The sequence below is a fragment of the Sphaerodactylus townsendi genome, linkage group LG08, assembly GCF_021028975.2.
Source record: "Sphaerodactylus townsendi isolate TG3544 linkage group LG08, MPM_Stown_v2.3, whole genome shotgun sequence".
NCBI lineage: Eukaryota > Metazoa > Chordata > Lepidosauria > Squamata > Sphaerodactylidae > Sphaerodactylus > Sphaerodactylus townsendi.
The window spans coordinates 56826171-56849674 of record NC_059432.1 but is presented as its reverse complement, the minus strand read 5'-3'; the positions used below and the strand labels follow the sequence as shown (position 1 = coordinate 56849674).

The 23504-nt window shown below is 43.3% G+C and overlaps 1 protein-coding gene across 1 annotated transcript; it reads left to right on the top strand.

Moving 5' to 3' along the window:
• Window positions 1-18292: 18292 nt before the first annotated feature.
• Window positions 18293-22827, top strand: ADRA2A (adrenoceptor alpha 2A). Its single transcript, XM_048507023.1, has one exon. It carries the CDS (start codon window positions 19033-19035, stop codon window positions 20398-20400), a length of 1368 nt encoding a protein of 455 aa, XP_048362980.1. The 5' UTR covers window positions 18293-19032; the 3' UTR covers window positions 20401-22827.
• The last annotated feature ends 677 nt before the right edge of the window (window positions 22828-23504 follow it).

Here is a 23504-nt window from a genome sequence, read left to right as displayed (position 1 = left end):
TTAAAAAATACTGGAAGAAAATAGTAACCCAGATGCGAAAGATATTAAAAACGAAAATACAGTTAAAGCCAGAAATTTGTTTGTTGGGACTGACCAAAGATAGGAAAATATTAAGGAATGACATTCTCTTTCTTTATATGATAACGGTGGCTAGAATTGAAATCGCAAAGTGTTGGAAACAGAAAGAAGTACCATCTGTAAGAAAATGGGAAGAAAAGCTGCAAGATATAATGGACTTGGATTTATTAACCTGGAGATTGAAAGAAAACATCGAAAGATTTGAAGAAATCTGGAAGCCGTTCAAACAATATTATAGATTATAGTAGTTGTGTAAGATTTAAAAACTAAGAAATAGGAAGTTTAATAGCTATAGGGACAGGAGTAATAAACTCCTGAGGAAAAGTGTTTTTTCCCCGCAATGGGATTCCATGTTTTATTTTGTTAAGAGAGGATGGAAGAAAATTTGGTAAGGAATAGGCTATAAAAGAAGGTCTAATTTACTGTATGTATAGTGGGGGAAAAATACAAAAACATGGAAGGTTAAATTTAAATTTAAATTTATGTGTAGTTTCTTAATTAAAATAGTATAGAAGGTAATTTTTTTTCTGAAGCTAATCCTATTACTGAATGAGATATGTTTTTGTGGTATTTACTGAACTGTGTAGATTTGTTTGTTTGTTTTTAAAACTGTATTTGAAATTCTTAATAAAACTATCTTTAAAAAAAAGAAAGTTATATGTACTAAACAGTGCAAGGCTTAAACATAAACTTCACAAAAAAATAAAAGAAAGCTGTATGTATTACCTTCAAAAAAAAAAGACTAAAAACAGGAATACGTTCAATGCGTAGAAGAATCTAGCAATGTGTTATCAGGATTGTTTCTTCCAATTGATATTCTAGTTAGATGTAATGAATGTCCTTAGGTAGTGAATAACTGCTTTTTAATTTTGGATCTTGGTCCTTTGAGCTAAAGTTTTCCCCTGTCCCTTTGCCTAGGCTTGCCCATCTTCCCTTTGAAGCCTATGCTCCAAACTCAGAAGGTGGTAGCTTTGTTGGAATGGCCGGGGAACAGGGGACTAAGTGATCCTTTTCATTTAAAATTATCACTCCCCAGCTTCAAAAACTATTGTAATGACTTAAAATAGCAGGTCCTTAAGGGGTAAATGGGAGGGGAATAAGTTTAGCAAGCCCCTAAACATCTAGCAAAACTGCTGCCTTCCTTGACTACTTTTTATTTTATTTTTTTAATTGGAAGGCTTCTGTGTTTGTCTGCCATGTAACACCCGGGATTCTAAACTCTTGTAAAATTACTTTAAATTACTATTATTACTTTTAAGAAAACTGATGAAGAAACTAAAACGTATCATTAACACTTTATAGAGCCCAGCTAGTACAGGCATGAAAAAGGTGAGCTGGGCTCTGGGAGAGGAATGACACCTGGGGTTCCAGTTTATGACATTAACATATTTTGGAAAAATTCAGTGTGTGTCCTAATTATGCACATAGATTCTGTAATTTACCATAGGACAGATTCTGTAATTTACCTTCAAGGACAGACAGTTAACAGTGACTTAAAATGTAGCAGTTACAGAGTAACATGGCTATTATCAGGCTTTAGATGCAGGCACATAAAAACATGTAGCTATTAAAATGACCTACCATATAGAAAGTCAGAGGCTCTAGTTCTTGCTCTTACTGTTACGATGATTAACTGATGTCCCTGAACCAAGCTAAAATCTTCTCTTTAGCACAATTCAAGGTACTGCAAACAGTGAAGATACAAGTTGCTTGTTGGCCAATTTACAAAATGAGAATTTAAGTGTATTTAAAGAATCAACCTCTAAGTCTGTATGCCTGAATCAATGTAAAGAGCACTGGCACTTTTAGTTAGAATTTATTTAAGAGAAATTAATTATTGTCTTCCTATTCTGTGATCTGAAGTATGTGGTTGTTGCAGAACATTTTGACTAAATCACCCTTGGTTAAAAGTGTTTACTACTCTGTGCACCTACTGGTTAAACTTATGGAGGGTCCAGAGGAGGAGTGGACTTGTTGTCCTGTCTGACAGTATGGAATAAGCTAGTCTCAACTGTTCATTGCTTCATGTGTCAAATGATTTTTTTTTAACCGGTTGTGGACCAAAACTTACATGACTGTGTTGGTCCATAGCAAAACCCAAAGTCAGATAATGCTTTTTATTAAGATCAGCTGAAATAATATTCTGTGCAAACTTTTTGGTCTGTCTGGCAACTGCTCATGGCTGACAAGTGAGATCCATGTAAGGGAGGTTTACAGCCCACTGCTCTTGACCAGCCAGCACTGGCAAGGAGACCAGGCTCACTGCAGATGGTCAGGCACCATTGGTGTGGTAAGCGAGGAAGACCAGCCAGGCGTAAAGGTGTGTAATTGAGTTGGGTGCCAATGTTGTATAATTAAGCTGAATGCCAAAATGTATTTTTACTTTCAAATGGGGAGGGGAGGAGAGCAGGGCTAGATAGGCACTAGGTCCCAGGCAGAGCATTCCACAACAAAGAAGGTCCAATATGTGGCAAATGAATATATAGCCCTACATCATCATTATGTGGAATACAATATAGATGCCATCCAGTAGCATATCACCGACACCCACTGTAATCAGTGGGATGATCTCTCAGGTATAAATATATGTAACTATTAATTGTCCGTGGTTTTGGTTCTCTTTGGGGTCATTTTTGAATTGTTATATTGCATTTTATTTAGAAACAAAAACACAAGTTATATCCTGAATTTGAACAGCTACAGATTCAGAAAAACTGGTCCGCCCAAGCTATACATTTTCCATACTTAAAAGGTCAATTGGTAGCTAAGATCAGTACCTAGGACCATAGATTAGGATTTCCATGGTGAAAACTATTCGGGGTATAGCATAAGAGCACATAACAGGCTAAGGAATATTCCTGGTATATTAAAGAGATAATATCATTATCAGGTGGACATGAGAAAAGGAAGCAATAATGGGAACTAAAAGGTAAGTTTCTAGTAATGGCTGTGGTCTTGAGAGAAGGTGTGGCTAAGAGAGGGAAAGGAAGGATAATGGAAACCAGTTTAAAGTCTTGTTCCTAAGTAAATTATCGAGGGACCCTAAAATAAAACAGGATTTAGGAGGATACTCTTATATCCAGATGTTATGGACTACAATTCCCATCAGCCCCTTCCAGCATGGCCAATTGGGAATTGTAGTCCATAACATCTGGAGTGCCAAAGGTTCACCACCACTGTCATAGGAAAAACATTTATTTCAATTGAGGCTACCATGCCTCATTAACAAACTGGAAGATGCAAAGAGAATAGGGGGCAGAGAGAGGAGGGGGCAGAAAGGAGCCCTGGTATCACTTGCTCTTTGCTCTAACAATAATGTTCTGGTGTCCATGGAAAACCAACAAACTGGTTGATGATCAGTATGATTTACTCTGTGGTATTTAACAGCAGGCAAGCTGTTTTGACAGCAGAGGCTTTGAAACCAATGTCAGTTAAGTGATGGTGGTCTGGCTTCTTAATCTTGGAGAGGACAGATGGCTGTTCCAGACTGTGCCATTTAATTATCAGACTGCATAGTTTACAACTATTTTCAAGTGGACTAGCTTTTGTGGTGGATCTGTGGAATTCATTCAGTCTGATGCATGTCCGTTAGATGAAAGTGTCATGCTGTGCCAGGTGTAACAGGATGACAGCAAAAGTCAGTTTTTCATCCTGCCTGTGTTTTAGGCCTAGTGATTCCCAGTAGCCTCTTGTGTCCACACGATTGGAACACACCATTGGAAAAAGCCGGAAATATGTGGGTTTCCCTTGAGAAGTGTTAATGTATGCTGTTTTTTTAAAGTAAAATATGTATATTGAAACAGTTCGCTCTTTTGAAAAGTTGGTGTCTGTAATTTGTGTGTGAATTGATGCAGAGGATATTTTTGTCTACAGTAGAGGAAATTAGACGCAGGGCCCAAGAGGTGCATGAGGAATAGTGAGCTGTGTAAAGTGTTCCAAATGCTGAATCTCTGTTAGGCTCCTTTGATTTTTAATATTGTGTAGACATTTTCTGTCTTCCTGTGACATCAGACTACAATTTATTTTGTAAAATTCAATCATCCCGTCTCATCCTCATTTTCATGCTGCTTTCTGTTGTGCTGTTTTTGAGATGTTGCTATCTTGATGCTTGATGACTGTATGATCAGGGAGGGAGGCCTTTGCAACAGCACTAGCTCAGAATACTGTTCAGAGTATACATATTGTTCAGAGACCTGCTTGGGCTAAAAGTTTGCACCTGCTTGGCTCTGCCAGTAGTGCCATATTACAATTTGGAATTTTCATTTCTGTGCTTCAAAATTCTTGCATTTTGGTCAGAATGCTGGGTTAAGTTGTGAGAAAAGCCAGAGAAGCTTTCAGCTTTGCCTTCCTGTCTCTCTAACCGTAGCTACAGTGTTCCTTGACGCTTTCCTTATTTCAAGCAGCAGCAATCTCTTTGTCCTACATATAGCCTTGATTTAAGGGGTGTGCCTGCACCTCCTTTCTTGAACACTCTACCTGATCTGCAGCCTTTTACATTTCATTCCACTTCCCCAGATCCATTTTCGATTTCATCCCACTTCCCACAATTGCAGGTAGGCAGTTGAAGAAGTGCAAAAACTACCTATGCCAGTTTATGAGTAGTGAGAAAAGAATAAATGACCAGAACTCTTCTGTGTGTATCCAATATCCTTGATTGGGTTATAGTAGCTAATACAGAAAATGTCCCCTCTATCAGTCCATGCATCATATTCTTCCAACTCATCCTCTTGCTTCTTTAAGAGACTCACTGGCCACTCTTAAGAACTGTTACCATTTTGTCTAAATTAGTGCCACTATACTGAACAAGTCTGAAACCTTATGCATGTGTCATATTAGTGCTCAAGAGATGAAAACATGTTCAATTTATATGGGAGCGTTTGCTTCTGAAAATAGACAGCATGTCTTCCTTTTCTACTTTGGCAGGTGGTTAAGGCTGGTAACTCTAGTGTGGTGAACCAGGTTTGTTTCCCTGCTCCTACACATGAAGCCTGCTGGGTGACTTTGGGCCAGTCACAGTTCTCTCATAACACTCTCTCAGCCCCACCTATTTCACAATGTGGTGGGGAGAGGAAGGGAAAGAGCTTGCAAGCCACTTTGAGACTCCGTAAAGGTACAGAAAAAGCAAGGTATGAAAACAAACCTCTCCTCTTTCTCCTCTTCTCCCATCATCTGCACCTTTGCCTGGACAGACAGCTTTCCGATTACAGAGGTCAGTTCTTGTGGAGGAAATGGCAGAAGGAGAAAGCAAAATCTATGGTATCACTTCTGCACTGAGTTGTCGTCCGTGCACAAGCTCTGTCCTTCCCAGGCAAATCTCCAGGAGTTGCCTGAACCAGAGGTTGCAATCCTAACATTGTTACTGGAAGGTTGGATGATGTGTTGGCAGTGGCCAAGATCTGTGGCTACCTGAGAGAGGCATTCCCTGGGATGCTAGACATGTTTCCAATGGGAGCTAATAGAAGATGGGATCTACACTTTTGAGGGTCCATAACTTTGGACCCCCTGAACCAAACTTCACCAAACCTGGTTGGTATCATCAGGAGAGTCTCCTAAAGATACCCTGAAAGTTTGGTGCTGCTAGCTTAACCATTGCACCCCTGACAGCAGGCACCCCCCAAATTTCCCCAGATTCTCCTTTTAAACCCACCCCCTTCGGCATGGATTTAAGGGGACAATCTGAGGTCCCCAGTTTAAACATTGACAGTGATGTTAAGGTCCCCAGTTTAAACATCTGAGGTCCCCAGTTTAAACATTGACAGGGTGGGGGATAATCCACCCCCAAACAGCATCACTTTCAATGTTGTTTTAACTGGGGACCCCAGATTCTCCCTTTAAGGTGGATTTAAAAGGAGAATCTGGGCACCCAGGTTTAAACACAATTATTTTATTATTATTATTATTATTTATTCCATTTGATAAACCGCCCTACCCCCAGAGGCACAATCTATGTCTCTTCCTGTTCCTTTCTGGATCTAGTACTTTTGGGCATCAGACAATTATGCAGATGTGCCCTTGGATATGTGAGACAGAGTCCTTTTGTCTGAATTTTTGAAAGAGTTAACACTTGCTCAAGCCAAAATGACATTGGCTTCCAGGTTATTTGCAAGAAATACGTGATTTCAAAATCCTGCTGCCTCGTCATCTTCAAAAGGATTCCACCCCCCCCCCCCAATTGATTTGTGCTGTGTGAAGCAACATCTGCAGGGACTCACTAATAGCTGTAGCCAAGCCCAAAGCACTGAGTCAGTCTCCAAGGCTCTTTATGGAGAAAAGGGCTGTAAAGCCAAAAAGATTATGCTTTTTACAATGAGAACACTTTCCATGTTCTGCCCTTGGGATGGGCAAGAAGCACTGCATTGTATTTTCTGTTTGTCGGGAAAACAGGGCAGGTCACAAACTGCCAGTTTAGCTGGAACAATAGGCAATATTGTGATGTAATGCTAAGCTAATAGGAGCCAATAGAAACACTCTGTCAGACTGCACTTTAATAAGTAGCTGGGGCAAGTCAAAAGCCTAACTATGTGAAGGATAACAAGAGAATTTATAGTGTGTTAATTTTTTAAGTAAGTTTCTAATCCTTTTGTTTTTTGGGGAAAAGTCAACAAGTTGTCTGATAGTCATGTGATGCAAGGGCTAGGATCTCTCTCTCGCAATACCAACAATCCAAAGAAATCAGTGTGATATGAAAACTGGAGCATAGATGGAGGGGAGCATAGATGGGGGGGGCGGGAAGCTGTACATGTTTTTTGGCTTGTGTTTGTTCCCTGGAGTAAATGTGACAGCAGCCTCCCAACTTCCCTCCTCCTGTACTAGGCTGTTTCAGTGTCTGATCTAGTTTCCGTCCTTGTGCATTTGGCTGGAGCAAGCAAAAGAGGGTCAGATTGACATGGGCTCTGAGTTATATGGGCTGGCTTGGCAGGTGTAGTTTTCCTGCTTTACTTAGTCTTTTCTATTCCAGAGGAATCACAGTGTCTCTCCTTGTAAAGTCAGACTCAGAACAGATTTCCTCAGTCTTCTCGTCTCATGCCAGTTTTCAGTTAGGCCTGGTGAGTTTCTGTAGGCTGAGGCAATTGTGCTCCTGTGGCACATGCAGTTCAGAACAGGATGCCACAGTCTGTGTGGAAAAAGCTGTTCTGTTGGCAGCCACTGGACAGACATCGGTTGTGTTTTGTCTGCAAGGACCCAGCTACTTCAGCCTGTGGCAGCCATGCCAACATTTGCATGGGCTGATTGAGAGCTCTGCCTGCTGTGGTCTGAGAGGGTAATCAGATTCAGAACAGAACCTCGGGCCTAGCACAAAATACCTCTCACATATTTCCTCATGTGGGTTAAAGAATAGAAAGCAGCATTGTTGTCTCCATCCCCTTCTGTGTGCAAAAGGGTTGCACTCCAAGGACCGATTTACGTGGATGAAAAAGGCAGTTCTGACAAGCCTCATTTCTGCACAATGGGCAAAAATACCCTATATTTTTGCCTGTTGCCATAAGATGATAAAATAATAAGAGTGCACCCAAGCTATTTGAATGGGTTGCTGGTCCTCCCTCATGAGCTAATGAAATGATTCCCCTGCTGCCTGCTTTCTGAGAAGCCAGCCATTTGGAGAGAATTGCCCATTTTTTGCTTTTATCTCAGCCATCAACAGATGCTGAGGCCACCCCACGACAAATCTGCTACTGGGATCTTGAAACCTATGGAGTCTGCTTACTAACATCAGAATTTGGATTGGGTTCAGAGGACAAAATTGGTTGCAGATTTGCTATGATTTACCAAATGCTCAGCACTGAGAACAAAACTGAAAAGCGATCAGAATCTTATGCATGATGCAGGTGTATGCTGCTGCTGCCCCAACTTGCACCTATAAGTACAAAATGGCTGGAAGACAGTCTTGTTTGCTGACTGCTGCATCCAGGATTTCTTTGGCATGTGGCTACATGTACAATGCCCTCAGGTTTGAAGTGTGAACTTTTTAAACTGTGAGCAAATAGCCTTTTGTGCAACTGTTTCATATGCAACCCACTTTCACATGTGTTTATTGATTCAGTCTGATATGCATAGATGCAACAGTTTGCAAAACCAGAGCAAGGCTCTTCATGATAGGATATTCATAGGGTCACCATCACACACACACACACACACACACACACACACACACACACACACACACACACATTTTTGCTGGAGCCTTGCTGTTTTGTTTCGAGAGTTGAAACAGAGTTCAGACTTAAAAGAATTAAAGAAAATCCTTAAGGAACAACACATTTGAAGATCATGGAACTTGGGTGCCTTCCACATGGTGATAGGCTTGTGTGGTGTCCTTGTTGCTGCTGCAGCTGCCAGTAAAGTACAACAGCAATGGGGTTTTCACATGACAGGTTTCCCCATAATTTCCATGGCATAGTCATTTAACAGCAGCCATTCCCCCTCCCCATGTCTCAGATCTTTTACATTTTCTTTTAAAAAATCATCAATTTAAAATTGTTGATTATCATAGTATAATAGCATCTCAGATTCTCCAAATTTTATTTATTTTTTATTTTATTTATTTATTATTTCGGCTTCTATACCACCCGATCCCCGAAGGGCTCCGGGCGGTGAACAGCAGAAATTCAGAGACAACAGGAGCAAATCACACATACAATATAAATACATAGGCTCCATCTCATGTCAACAGTAAAATAACTTAAAACCAGCGGAAACAGATTAATACATAAAAGCAGGCTTCCAACCTCAAATTTAAAACCTACCCCCAGAAGAGGGGGGGCGGTAGGCCCCTCAATATGAGGGGACCCTGATGTAACAGCCCCGAAAACAAGGGGCAATAAGGAGCAGTAGGGGGCACCACATCAGCAGCCGGACACTCCAAAGGCCCGGTGGAACAACACAGTCTTACAGGCCCTGCGGAACTCACGCAGGGCCCGGACAGCTGGAGGAAGGGTGTTCCACCAGGCCGGGGCCAGTGCTGTAAAAGTCCTGGCCCGCGTGGAGGCCAGCCGCATCATCGAGGGGCCAGGGATCACCAGCAAGTTGGCCTCTGCTGATCGCAGAGGCCGAGGAGGGACATATGGGGTGATGCGGTCCCGAAGGTACGAGGGTCCCAGGCCGTGCAAGGCCTTAAAGGTCAAAATCCACACCTTGAAGATGATTCGGAATTCGACCGGAAGCCAGTGCAGCTGGCGCAACACAGGCTGAATATGTTCTCTAAAGGCGCCTCCTGTGAGCAAGCGAGCCGCCGCATGCTGGACCAGCTTTAATTCCCAGCTCTTTTTAAAGGAGCTAGTGAGTCCCTCCCTTTTAAAAAAAGAAAGAAAAGAAAACCTGATCCACAGATGGTTATAATGATATTCAAGTTTCATTTTTTAAAAGCCAGTGTTAGGGGAACTAATAGCTGTTAGGGAACGTAATAGTGTTAGGGGAAGTAACAGAACAAGAAAAATGGCTGCCAAGTTGATGGGATTAGGAACATCTGAACTTTCCCCTTTCACATGACAACCATCCAAGCTTTGCTGTCATCTTTCCCAAAATTTCAGGGAAGAACAGGGAAGAAAGGGGAAAGGGGCAACACCAGTTTGTTTATTCCTGACAATTTGCACTCAGGGCAGCTTCCAGTAAATGAGGAAGCAGGAAAAGACACATGCTATGCAACAGCATCAGACCTGTGCAAATAACTAGGAATGTTTCAGTATTTAAAAAAGAGCCTGTGTACTGTACAGATGACTCCTTTGTTAAACCCACATGGTATGTCCGTTTATATTCATGGCTAAGGTGATATTTGAACCCAAGACTTTCCTGCTCATGATTTCAACCACTCACTAAGGCCGTTTCCGCACGTAGCTTTGTACTCTTCTTCACGCCAAGAGCAAGCGTGCGTTTCGTAGAGGCATGCATAAGAGCGCCTGTTCGCGATGCAAGCCATGCGTAACGTGGGAGAAGGGCGGAGGCCGGGCAGACGGGCGGGCTCCTAGGTGTACTTATCCCCGCCCCTCTCACGAGTGTCCTCCTGAAGTCGCCTGCGGGCGTCGCGAGCCATGCCCACGCTGCCCTCCCGACCCCCTGGGAGGTCGGAGGACGAGTGTAATGGCGGGCTGCCATGCCCCTTCCGGAGGCGACGCAGGAGGACACCGTGGAGGGGCGGAGACGGGAGACAGCGTCTTCCCCGCGGCGTGAGATTAGCGACCAAGGCCATGCAGGGAAGACGCCTCTTCCTCTAACAACAACCCTTTAAAGGGTTGTTGTTTAGGGCGGCTTGACGCCGCCTTCTGGGGAGGGAAGAAGAGTCAGAGTCGCCGCCGCTGCTGCGCGTTGCAGCAGTGGCGCCTGTGTCTTGGTTCCAGGCAGCCTGGGGGGCGCCTTTTGGGCAGCCCAGGCCGTCATAAATGGGCCGTGCGGAAACGGCCTAAGCCAAGGAGATTGACTGTAAGAAGAAACACTCCTCTTACAGACACAATGTTATTCCTCCAAAAGCCAGCCTGGCCTTGCACAGCTGCATTAGGGTCATAAAGGCAGGATGCCTCCATATATCACCATACTACTCCTTAAGTGTGATAAATGCATACCTTGCTGCTCCTTGGAGTGGTTTACGTTTTAAACGCTGGCCTCTGAGGTGAGTCCCAAAGAATGTGGGGAGATGTTGGGCAGGATTAGGAGTTGTATTGGCAGTTAGAAAACAGCTAGTGTGGGGGAGGGGGGAAGAGAAAGTATTGAGAAGGAGTTTTAAACAAAAAATGTAGTTTTGAATGGAATCTACTTTGTCCCCCACTGTTTAACTTCCATTCCTAAATTATGCCAAATAGTAGATAGAGTCATGCTTCCTTCTGATGTTCCTACCATACATGGTAGCCCTGGATCCATGAGATTGGGAGTTCAGTCCTGTCAGCCACTGTACTCCTGCAGCAAATGGAAAGATTAGCTGTAAAAAGCGTGGACAGATTTGATCATGAGCTAGTAGGCCTCGTAATGTGTACTACAGCTGCAGTGCTGAAAAAGAAGTGAATAGGCCCTTAAGTCCCAGGATTGAAGGTGCTGCTATTCTTGCATCCATATCTGTTTATGCTTCAGGCAGGATAGCTAGATCTGGATCTGTAAATCTTAGTTGCAATGATCTCCATACCACTGAAACATCAGCAGCCATTCACTCTACCAGGGCAAACTGGCAATTTAAGTTACAGGGAAATTTCCCACTGTGCTAGAGGGGTACTGGTGGCCAAAAACAAGCAAAGCCACACCCCAGCAACTCTGCCAATTCCTCAGGGGCTACTTGGCTCAGACTTTTCAACCATGACAAGTGGGATCAGCTCATCAGTTATCTTCTCCCATACTACTGCCAATTTGGGGGAAAATTGAATGGTTGAAGTAATGCCCCTTGCTGCTTCCTTGAGCTAAAACTTTATACAACTTCCTACCTTTTAGCCAGCTCTTATATGCCTTGTGTGTGTATGTCCAGTGCTTAAAATATATTTCCTGTTTTACTATTTTTATTCATTAATAAAACCACATTTTAATTATATAACTGCCTGCTCATTTGAGAATTTCCACCTAGGACTCTCTTAATATACTTAGGTTATCGATCCCAGTTGCCCCCTTTAAACACTCTCTCTCTCCAGCTAATTCCCTCAACTAAAGTGGAGACTGCCTACTTAGGGTAACAGTTGGTGTCATTCATAACCCTTGTAGTATGGTGGCCCAAAACTCCTGAGAGAGTTGGGGTGTTCTAATTGTTTTTCTGTGTATACAATACAGAAGCAGGCTAGAGATTTTGCTGGTAGGGCAAACCAAAACTGCTGTGCATGACTTGCAAATGTTGTGCTTAGTCCCATACACAGGTACTCTGTTGTGGCTACTCACAAACCAGTACAAACGGGAACACTGCAAGAGTCCAGAACTGGTTGCTATCTGTGCCACTGTAGCTCCAAAGGAGGTTCTAGCATCAGCTTGCAAAACTACTTTTGAAAAGTAGTGAGATTCTTTTGTGACTACAGTTAGTTTTCTGTGGAGGTTTCCATTAACGGTTTAATGGTTCTTAGATCCATAGTGATTCCTAGAGGTGCTATATTATTATATTCTTTAAGTTTTTTAGTACTGCTGTCATTAACTTGCCATAAACCATTTGGGGGAACAGATGATGTCTCACTTTGTGTATTTAGACTGCCAAATCTCCTGGGTCTTAATCCTGGTTCAGGCATCTTTATTGCTTCTTCGAATGTTGTGCCCTTTCAAGGCTTTTCAGTATACTTGGGAATTTCACCATTTCCTCTTATGATATCACCTCTGCTGATCCACTGACTGTTCTTCAAAAGTATGACACTTCAAATTGTCACTTCCCAATCATGAGACGTTCAGTAACCATCAGTTGCAGAGGGATATAACAGGCTTGCTGCCTTTGGTCTGCATTGTAGTTATGGGAAAATGTCTCATCTAAACCAGGGAAGTTTTAATTGCAGTGAACTCCTTCAACCAGTAGGTGTCGTTGCACCCTTGCACTCTCCATTCTCAACAGTGCAAGTCATTTTTGTTCAGACAAATACATTGTGTAACAATCCCACAACAGGGTTTTTCTTTAATATCAGAGCTTTGTCACCATGTTGTATTTGGATGACTATTTTTCCAAACCACAAGATTTCTATCTTGATTTGTCAACATGCAGGAAACTTCAGAACTCTGAAGTTAAGACTAACCATTCAATTTAAAAACATGAGACTATCAAACGTGGCTTCTAATGAGCATGACAGTGAGGTAATTAACCAATACATTGATAGGAAATTTCTCTGAAAGGACTGATTTAACTTTTACAGTTTGTACTATGACACTGCCAAGAAAGATAATTTGGAAACTATTTATTTGTTTATTTAAAATATTTCTGTGATGCCTCTTCAAAGTCCTGCTTGAGATAGCGTAAAATTAAAAACCATGGTATAAAATGCAAGCCATTAAACAATGTTGAATACCTGAAAGGAAGATTGTTTATTTTCCACTTGTGTGGCCAAGAAGAAAATAATCTAAAACCAACATGCAAAGTTCTTTCTTCTTGTTTTGCTTTCAAATCACAGGGTTTCCATGGCAAGAGTTTTCATGGCAAGAGAAACCTTCATGTATAAGCTTTTTTTGTTTTGTTTAGGGAATCATCTTACATTCAGACATTCTTTCCCTTTGGGGTAAATATTGCATTTATCACACATTTATCTCACCATCCAAGGAGTTCAGATTGGTTTCTTCTTTACTATCATATCCTCATAGCAGACCCAGACCATGGGTCCAACTAGTTGAGAATTGCCCTGTTCTAACTGGTAGTGGCTCACTGAGAGAAACGTCTTCAACACTGTTACCTGAGGCCCTTTAACTGAAGAATGAACTTGAGGCCTTCTGTATGGAAAGCGGGTGCTCTACCACTAAGCCACATTCCCTGTGTGATCACTATTTCCGTATATGGTCTGAACTTCTGACACGTTTTGAAGGGAATCTGCTCATATTGGCTGGGGTTACCTAACCTATCCCCTCCTCTTGATACCTTATCCAGTATTAGTTCTCCTGCTCAGGGTGGCTTGGAAACTTTCACATTATTCCTTCGTCTACTGAGCAAGTAATCAATACCAGCAATGTGCTGGGCACTGCATACAATAGAAACAGGATACAATCTTCCATCAAAGTGTTTATATTTTAAAATAAACAGGTTTGGGACAGAGGTAGGAGAAGCTGAAGAATATAATTGTTTATAATCTGCCTATTGGGAACCGAGACTGAACAGGAGGTGTAAGTCCAAGGCCAATTAGTATATTCAAAATTGAGACAATTGCTGAATCTATGTCCAACTTGCTTTCACAAGGGATGCATAATATCCACACTGCAATATCAAAACTGGCTGCTTTCCAGATTAAAGTGCATTCTTAGTGTTGCTTATGAACACACTTTGTCACTTTGCTCATGATCCCATTTGTCCTCACCCACAGCTCTCTCATGGCTCACTGAAAAGGCCTCACAGTTCACTTCTTGGGAAGCTGAGCTTGGCTCTCATGGTGACTTTTCAAAAATATCAGTTACTCCTTTGTACAATTACAGGACATGTACTTTCTGCTCAGATGAATGGGCCTAGGAAGTGTGCCTGCAAGACATTTTACCCCAAACCATCCATGGGCTTGGAATATCTGTAAAACAGTTCATCAGTTTCAACACTGTCCCCATCACATGTGAGCATATTTCTTGGACCAGGCAATCAGAAGGACCGGGGTGAAAAGCAGCATTTTGCCTGTCTTGGGATCTTCCTGTAAACCATAGTGTAATATGATCTGAATATAGCCAAGAGGCATCAGACTTCACATGCAAAAATCTAGAGAGAATAGTTTAAATGTTTCAAACTGAATTCCTGTAGCTCCGTGTTCTAGAAGAGACTTTTGGGGAAGATAACATTTCATTAAAATAAAATTCAAGCAACCAGGTACTTTAAACCACAAATATTGCCTCTGACAAAAAGAAGTGTTTGGTGCTGAAGACTAGACAAGACAATGAATAATCCTAGCTGCCACTGCCTCGCACATGTGTGGGTGTGAATCTTTAGAGAATGGGTGCTGTAAAAAGAAAGTTCTGTGCAACAACCAGTAGCGTAGTGCTACCTTTTCACTTATTAGCCTAGCTGGGTTGCAGAAGTAGCAGTGAGGTTCAGCTTTCAAAGAGGAAGCTGGTTAGGATAATAACTTCCACAGTTCATCAACTCAATGTCTCTTTTTTGTATGCATTTAAAAACATATTAATGGTTGAAAATTGAGTTGCAATTAGCAAATCTTAGCGTGAACTACTGTTTAATGTGTATGGGTAGCTTCCTTCACAGCTTACAATGATGCCCATCGTCCATCTATAATGTACACTTGGTTTTTTTTTAAAATAAATGCACTGAGTAATTTTTATGTTGCATTCAATGCATATACTGCTTGGACATATACAAATGTCACATTTCTGCTGGTACTGGTTCAGAATTTTGTTTGTAAAGTGAACACTGGTTGGCTGTTTCTTACAAAGAAATGTATACTTTTCTTTCTCCATTTTGGAACGTCTCACAAAATATCCAAAATACGTACACTGCTTCGCTATAGGGTGTGACTGTGTGTTTCATTGTGAGATCCTGAGATTTATTTTAATTTTATTTATATTATTAAATGTATGCCCCACTCACTCCCAACCAAAGTCAGACTCCAGGTGGCTTACAGAGGTTTAAAACAGATTAATACAATAAAACACTATAATTCGCTAATAATAATAATAATATTAAGATCTCAGCTAAAATCTGTTGATGGTGAACAATAGTAATAGCATCTTATTATACCTATAATATATATAAATCTTCCTTCTCAGCAGGTCTTCTCAACAGGTCTTCAACAGTATATTATCCAAGGATAGGGGGGACCCTAACAAGGACAAAAGGAAAGGGAAAGCTGCACAGTTTGTTCTTCACAGACAAAGTTGAAAATTGGGAGGCAGGAGTTGGTATCTTAACACGTACCAGGAATTAACAGTTCATTTACAGAATCGGCATGAAGTGACCTGTAGAGACAACGGTTATTGTCTGTAATCTGCTGCTTGCACATGCACAAAAATGCATGGAGTAATTAGCCTTGAAAAATACTCCTGTGCCTTTAGTAGATGCCTGACAGGGAAAGGCTTAATAGGTGCTTCTGTCCCCATCACTGTCTCATTGTAAGGAGAAAAGCCATCCCCATACGGCCCACAGCTCTTAAAGGCAATGGGGTTCTGAGCCAGCAGTCTTAGTTTATGTACAAAAGATGCCACTGACAGAAAGATAAGCAGCATGCTGAGTGAAGATCCAGTGACATGATGGGGCTCGAACTACAGACTTGTCCACAGCTGCATGGTATGCGATAGACTCCTGCAGTAGCTAAAGGATCCCTCTTATCCTTTGCTGAACGTAGCATCTGTTGATGCTACTGCAGGAGTCTATCGCATACCATGCAGCTGTGGACAAGTCTACATAGGAACCACCAAACGCAGCGCACAGACACATATCAAAGAACACGAAAGGCACTGCAGACTATTTCAGCCAGAAAAATCAGCAATAGCAGAACACATGATAAACCAACCTGGACATAGAATATTATTTGAAAAAACAGAAATTCTGGACCACTCTGAAAGCCACTACGTCAGACTACACAGAGAAGCAATTGAAATCCATAAGCACATGGACAATTTTAACAGGAAGGAAGAAACTATGAAAATGAACAGAACTTGGCTGCCAGTGTTGAAAAATACTAGAGTCAAGACAGTGTCTAACCAGCTCCACACAAACACAGGATGACCATAGACAAAAGAAACAAAGGCCAGGATACTTCTATTCAGATGCTCCCACCAGTGACCTTGCTATCTCCTGTGTTACGCCCATGCTATAGTCTTCATTGTTACTCATACTTCTATTCAGATGCCCTCAACTATTGACCTGGTTGCCTTCTTTGTTACTCACAGACAAGGTTTCTCCACCCACCCTGGACACTCCAACAGATATATACTCCACTTGCTTTCCCAACATCAGATCCTCTGAAGATGCCAGCCACAGATGCAGGCGAAACGTCAGGCGAGAAAGCTGCTAGAACACGGCCATACAGCCCGGAAACCACACAGCACCCCAGTGATTCCAGCCGTGAAAGCCTTCGACAATACAATGTTAATGCTTCTTGTCTCCTGCATACTTGAAGGTGATATAGACAGGGAAGTTCTGGGAATGTGGTGATTTGCAGGTTGCTGGAATTATGAGATAACAGAATTGCAAGGGTATATCTCTGGGTGAGATAGAAAGAAGCACAAAAACAATCTGGGCTGCAGTGAGGGCTGCCAGCAATCAGGAGAAAAAAAAATGCCCTGTTGAATGAGATGGGTTTTTTTCCAGGGGTTGGCGACTCAAGTTATGATGCTGTCCACATTTAGTTGGAAATTCACTGGAACAAATTAGGATTTAGTTTGAAGTCAAAATGTACCTGAGCAGGTACACAGCAGATGTATATTAGGAATCTGGCAACCAGGAAAGGCTTGTAGAGGCTGTGTACAGATAAGGAGACACTGGTTTGCACAGACTCTTTACATAAAAGACTGGAATGGGATTGCAAATTTGAACATCTAGTTCAACATCTAGTTCTTCTCTCCAGCCATACAACCCCAGGAATAATAGTGCATAACCTTTATCAATGCAGCAGATTAATGTCTTTACACATGGACTTGCAAACAAAACAGGCTCGGAAGAGACTGCCCACATCCAGTGTGCTTTGTAACGGGACAGTGTCATGTATAAATGAGAATGGAAACGGGATACTGTGATTAAGCAATTAGGTGCTTTAATATATGAGCACAGAAGGGATTTCTGTTTCCAGAGAAACAGGTGTGCACTAGGAGCAGGTAGTGGGTAAGAGAATCAGTGTCAAGTTGCACTGATTTCATGAACACTTTATTCACACCGTCTAACACTTTAGTTGATATTACTATGAGATGCACAGTTTAACTCTGGCTGGATAAGTTTGTTGAGCGTGTTTGTTGCCTACCACTTGTTTGCATGCCTGAGATGAGAGTGAGAAATATTTAGAGAAGGATAGACGTGTGAGAGAAGTGCTTATGAACTGGGCGCATGTGCATTCTGGGGAAACAAATGTTCACCAGGGGAGTCTCTGTAAACACAATCTGCAGTTTGCATGTAGTGTGGCATCTGCACATGGCTGAGCGGGAACCGGTATTTGGCAATGGGCTGTTGTTATACATCTCAGTGTGTAGAAGTGAAAACTTCGGCCGTGTGCTGCTGCTTCGCCTGTGGAACGACAAGCAATGGCTGAAACATCTGCCCCAGTTCCGCTTGGCCTTGTGAAGGGGGTGTGCCCGTCATCCAGTTATGTGCTACGTGCAGAGGCTTGCTGGGGAAGAAAAGCAGCGTAAACCTGGCTTCGCAATGATGCACTCCAAGTTCGTAATGAGCGCGCTCCGTCGGGACTAACTTGCTCTTCTGCTTCAATGAAGCACGCCGATCGAGGGCGGGGAAGGCGAGGCCGGAAGGCTGAGCGCCACCGCACGCGTGGGGCTGACCCGTGGGGGCTGTGGGCAGGTGGGCGAGAGAGCGCCGGGAGTGGCGCCTCCGGGGCTGCCAAGGGCCCGGGAGATGGCTCGGGCCGCCCCGGCGAGATCTGGCAGAGGCTGGACCGGAGGGCCCCGGGGAGCGCCTGGGCGGGGGGGGGGGGGGCGGCTGGGCAGAGAGCCGGGGCAGCCGCGTCGGCGGAGCACTTGCGCGGCAGAGGCGGGGAAGCGCGCAGGGGGCCGTCCCCACGTGGCGCTGACGCTGCTGCTCGGCACCGCCGGCCCGATTCGGGGCTATAAAGCGAGCGGGCTCCGGCAAAACAGCGCTTGAGCGGGCGGGCAGCTGCAGGTGAGGACCGGCCGCGCTCCCGCGCCTCTTTGCCGGCTCCTGCCCCGGCCCGGCCGCCCCGCTCGCCCGCCAGGCTGAGCCCGCGCCTCTTGCCAAGCCCTGGTCCCGCCGTCCTGCCGGGATCGCCCGCGGGAGGAGTCCCGCCCTGCTCTCGGAGAAGGTCCGGGGAACTTTGCTCTCCCGTCCCGGCGGCTTGGAAGGAAGGGCCTCTGGGAGAGCCGAAGTCGGGGCGATGAGGAGGAGGAGGAGGCCGGGGCGCTGCTTCGCCTGGCCCAGATAGTCTGGCTGGGCGGGGCGGACTCCACCTGCTCGTCGCTTGCTGAAGGCGAGACCCGGAGGGAGGAAAGGCTGGCCGCGCTCGCCTGCCTGCCTGCCTGCCTCTCGCGCCGCCGCTCTCCGGAGAAGGGGACGATAGACGCTGGAGGCAGCTGCTTGGATTAAGGCACTTCTGGACCACCGGACTGGCCAGGCGCTGAGCTCTTCCTCCTCCTCCTCCTCCTCCTTCTCGCAGGAGGCATCAGGGCCACACCCGCCAATTCGCTCCCGCAGCACTGGGGTTGATGTTTAACCTACAGAGCCCGTTCACTGAGAGGGGGGGACTCTTCTCTTCCCTGGCACACCTGCGCCCTCAGCAGGAAGACATCTACCTCCAGCACATGGATGGCAACGGGAGCCTCAACGGGAGTGACGTGGGGCACATAGGGGGCCTTCCCTATCCCTTACACATCACCTTGGCCCTCATCACCCTGGCTACTCTGCTCATGCTCTTCACCATCTTTGGCAACGTCTTGGTCATCATTGCCGTCTTCACGAGCCGGGCCCTCAAGGCCCCGCAGAACCTCTTCCTGGTCTCCTTGGCCTCTGCTGACATCTTGGTCGCCACCCTGGTCATCCCTTTTTCTCTGGCCAATGAGGTGATGGGCCATTGGTACTTTGGGAAAGTGTGGTGCGAGATCTACTTGGCCTTGGATGTGCTCTTTTGCACTTCTTCCATTGTACACCTCTGTGCCATCAGCCTAGATCGTTACTGGTCCATCACTCAGGCCATTGAATACAACCTCAAGCGCACTCCACGCCGTATCAAAAGCATAATTTTCCTTGTCTGGGTCATTTCAGCTGTTATCTCTTTCCCACCACTCATCTCCATCATGAAGCAGGGCGAGCCTGACAGTTCGGTTCATCAAGAAACAGACTCAAAGCAAGAGAACAAGACACCTACCTGCATCATCAACAAGGAAACATGGTACATCATCTCTTCCAGCATTGGTTCATTTTTCGCTCCCTGCCTTATTATGATCCTGGTTTATGTCCGTATCTATCAGATTGCAAAGAGGAGGACTCGTGTGCCTCCCAGCAAGAGAGGTGAGAATACAGAGAGAAAGCAGAATGGACTGGCAGATAAGGAAGATGTTCCTGCGATGACCAAACTTAATGGGAAGAAAGAAGCCATGGCGGGAGGAAGCCAGGAAAGGGAAGAAGTCAACGGCCTTGACATGGATGACACATCATCCTCAGAACACAATGAGGACCATCAGTCCAGGAAGCAGGAGAAGGCACAGAGAGGAAAGGGCAAAACCAAGCTCAGCCAGATTAAGCCAGGGGACAACTTGCCTGTGACAGTGGAGGAGGAGAGAAATGCCAAAGCTTCCCGATGGAGGGGCAGGCAGAACCGAGAGAAACGCTTCACCTTTGTATTGGCAGTAGTGATTGGGGTGTTTGTGGTTTGCTGGTTCCCTTTCTTCTTCACCTATACTTTGACTGCTGTTTGTAAGAGCTGCTATGTGCCTGACACCCTCTTCAAATTCTTCTTCTGGTTTGGTTATTGTAACAGTTCCCTGAACCCTGTCATCTACACTATCTTCAACCATGACTTCAGGAGGGCCTTCAAAAAGATTCTCTGCAAAGTAGACAGAAAACGGATTGTATGAAAACCCAGGTTAATTTGCAAGGGTGATTTCCCCCCCTTCCAGAGTGCTTCTGCTCTGACTGATTCTGGATGGTGTCTTAGCTGATTTCTGAGCTCAGACTCTTCAAAGACTTCAGGTGAGATGAAGTGATTAAAACAGTAGCATACAGCTTCGGATGAAATGGAATGTTTCTGCTCAGTTGATGGAGTTGGAGACTGTAGCCATTATTTCTGGACACTTGTAAGTTTGATTTGTTACAAAACTGAAGTGAACAGGGTGGGGTGGGGTGAGGGAAGCAACAAAGCTGAAAGGAAATCCTACATTTGAGAAGCACTTTCTGTTTTTGTTTTCTTTGTACAAATGTAATTAACATTTAAGTCCTTGTAAAGCAACAGTATTGCATCTTGGGGAATCTGTACATCTTTAATTTTGGTAGGAGAAATCAGCTTTGAAGCTTCTTTAAATATTTCTTGAGAACTTGAAGTGTTGATAAAAAAAGAATGGACCACTGGAGCCATCTCATCAATTGAAAAAGATGATAGTATTAAAGTACCAAGCTTTCCAATATGCTGTTGGATTTGGGGCTCAAAAGCAAAACAAAACTGGTAGCACACACTTGAAACAGCCAGTGTTGTATGGCCAGTGTTGTATTCTGTCCCCCATGTGCAGCTTATTTTTATTTTATTTTGTGTTGTCTCTTTATGCAGTATTTGATAAAAAACCTGTACCTCTTATTTTTCCTATTCAAGAAAAACAAACACATATTAAAAGTTTCACACTTGACGCAGAATCTGACAAAAGATTAAACTCATTTTAACTTTTGGTGCTCAAGAGCAATCAGGTACTCCAAGGGTTTAGACGAAGTCCCCCTCCCACTGTATCATGCAATGATGTATGTTCAATGCTAATTTATTTTCCTAGCCTGTTAATGTAAATAGATAATCTGGCAGATGCAACCCTTTGTCTTTCTGTTTACAGTGTTATTGGACCTGCATTGATTTTGAACATTTTCATTTATGCTTGGTGTCCTGTACAAAAAACCTTTCATGCACATGGGTGCTTTGGTCTTTTCAATAATCCATAGAAATGAAGTTTTTCATTCTTCCAGATCTGGTATAATTTGGTTTGTCCCAGAGCGAATATTGTATACACGCACATTTATATAAGAGGAAGGAAATTAATGGAGTAATACCAGAGTTATACTGTTTATACTATGTAAGAATTCATTTAGGCACTGGAAAGAAAGAGTTAATAATGTTGAGAATTGTTGTCATAATTTTGTTTTCAGAAGCATCTATTTACAGATAACTTAATATTATTGTCCCATAGGACAAACATCCTGATACTTATAAAAGAGGAGGGCAGGAACTGCGTAGCATGTTTTCATTTTAATTATAACTGAGATTATCCTTATTCGGAAGATTTGTCCCTTTTCCTGGAATGTCAGAATTCTATAGAATACCACAGCTCTACTGTACACCAGAAGAGTAGACAACTAATCTCAATGGTGCCTCTTTGGTTCGGAATTGTAATTGGGCAGCTCTGTTTAATCTAGCAAAACAGCCGTCACTGTCATTCGAATGAGAGAAGCTTTTCAGAATCAGAAATGCTCCTGGTAGATGATCTGAAATTGTCTTGTAGTTAGAGAGCTCAGTAAAGCTGTCTACATATAACTTTATATAGCAGGTTCTTTAAAAAAAGAAAATAATATTTTTTAACCAATTTTCCAGTGAAGGGCACTAGCACATATGTGTTTATGGAGCAACAGCAGTTTGACTGCTAAGCTAACCCCATGCCACAAAAGGTGCCATTATAATCATATTGCCAATTAGCAGTGCTAAGGTAAGCGCTTAAGATTAGGGTTCGAGAAAAGTGGTTGTCAATAAAATTCCCATTTTAGAATAACAATAACATTTTTTTGTTTTTAGGATACAATAATATTTTTCAATATTTTTCAATATTTTAACAATAAAAAACCCCCAACAACCGCTTGCTTTCAAGACCTCAGGGTGGTCACCCATTTTATTACCTCAACAAACTGGTGAGGCAAGTTAAGCCTGAAAGGATGAGTGGCCCACAGTCACCCAGTGAGTTTCAAGTGGGAAATAAATTTTCAAATGAAGGTCCTCATCCCAAATTTGCATGATTTTTCCCAGTGACTCCAAATATATCTCTAATTTCTCATACAGACATTTGAATGTTTACCAGTCAAAGAAAGAAATTAGACAATGTACTTAAAGCCTCATTGTCAGGCACAATTGTGCCTGGATTGTGCCCACTTGATGCAGTCATTTAGAAGGGGGTATGGCAGCTCCCATTCGTACATATGGGACTTCACTCCTAGAGATGCCCCAGAATTACAGCTCATCTCCAGACTAAGGAGATCAGTTCCCCTGGGGAAAAAGGGTGTTTTAGAGCAGTGGATCTCAACCTTCCTAATACTGCAACCCTTTAATACAGTTCCTCATGTTGTGGTTACCCCCAACCCTAACATTTATCCATTTTACAGATGGAGAACACTGATGCAGAGAGTCTTAGGCGACCCCTGTGAAAGGGTCGTTCGACCCCCAGGTTGAGAAACACTGTTTTAGAGTGTGGACTCTATGCCATTATACCCCACTGAGGTCAGTGTCCTCCTCAGGCAACATCCCCAAATCTCTAGGAGTTTTCCAATCTTGATCTGGCAACTTTTAAGTCCTCCCAAGAGCTGCTCCATTACTTTTAATGGAGGAAATCATTCTGGCAGTCTTCTCTTTCTATTGAAATAAATGTGACTGGCCATGCCCAAGAGGTCTAATGTGGAGTACTCCCAGGGCTCTTGCTATGGGGTTAAAAGCTTTTAAAGCATTTTCAGTTCCATCATTTATATGCTAGAAGGAACCTGTTTGAGAAATGCAGTGGAACTCTTTTTAGGAGCACAATATCAAGTGCAATCAAAATAGTTTTTTTTTCCTGTTGTTTATTACAAGTTCACCATATTCAGCCACCTTATAATTGTCATGCAATTTGTGCTTTTGAAGAGCTCAATCAATGGAAAAGGCCATAATGAGTTAAAAAATAAAGTTTCTGTATTAAAATGTACATTAAAAGTCTATTTTCAGCAGCATATGGCTTCAAGGACTTAT

Bases quoted from the DNA above. Each gene is read 5' to 3' on its own strand.
- ADRA2A (XM_048507023.1), top strand. From the start codon at position 19,033: ATGTTTAACCTACAGAGCCCGTTCACTGAGAGGGGGGGACTCTTCTCT.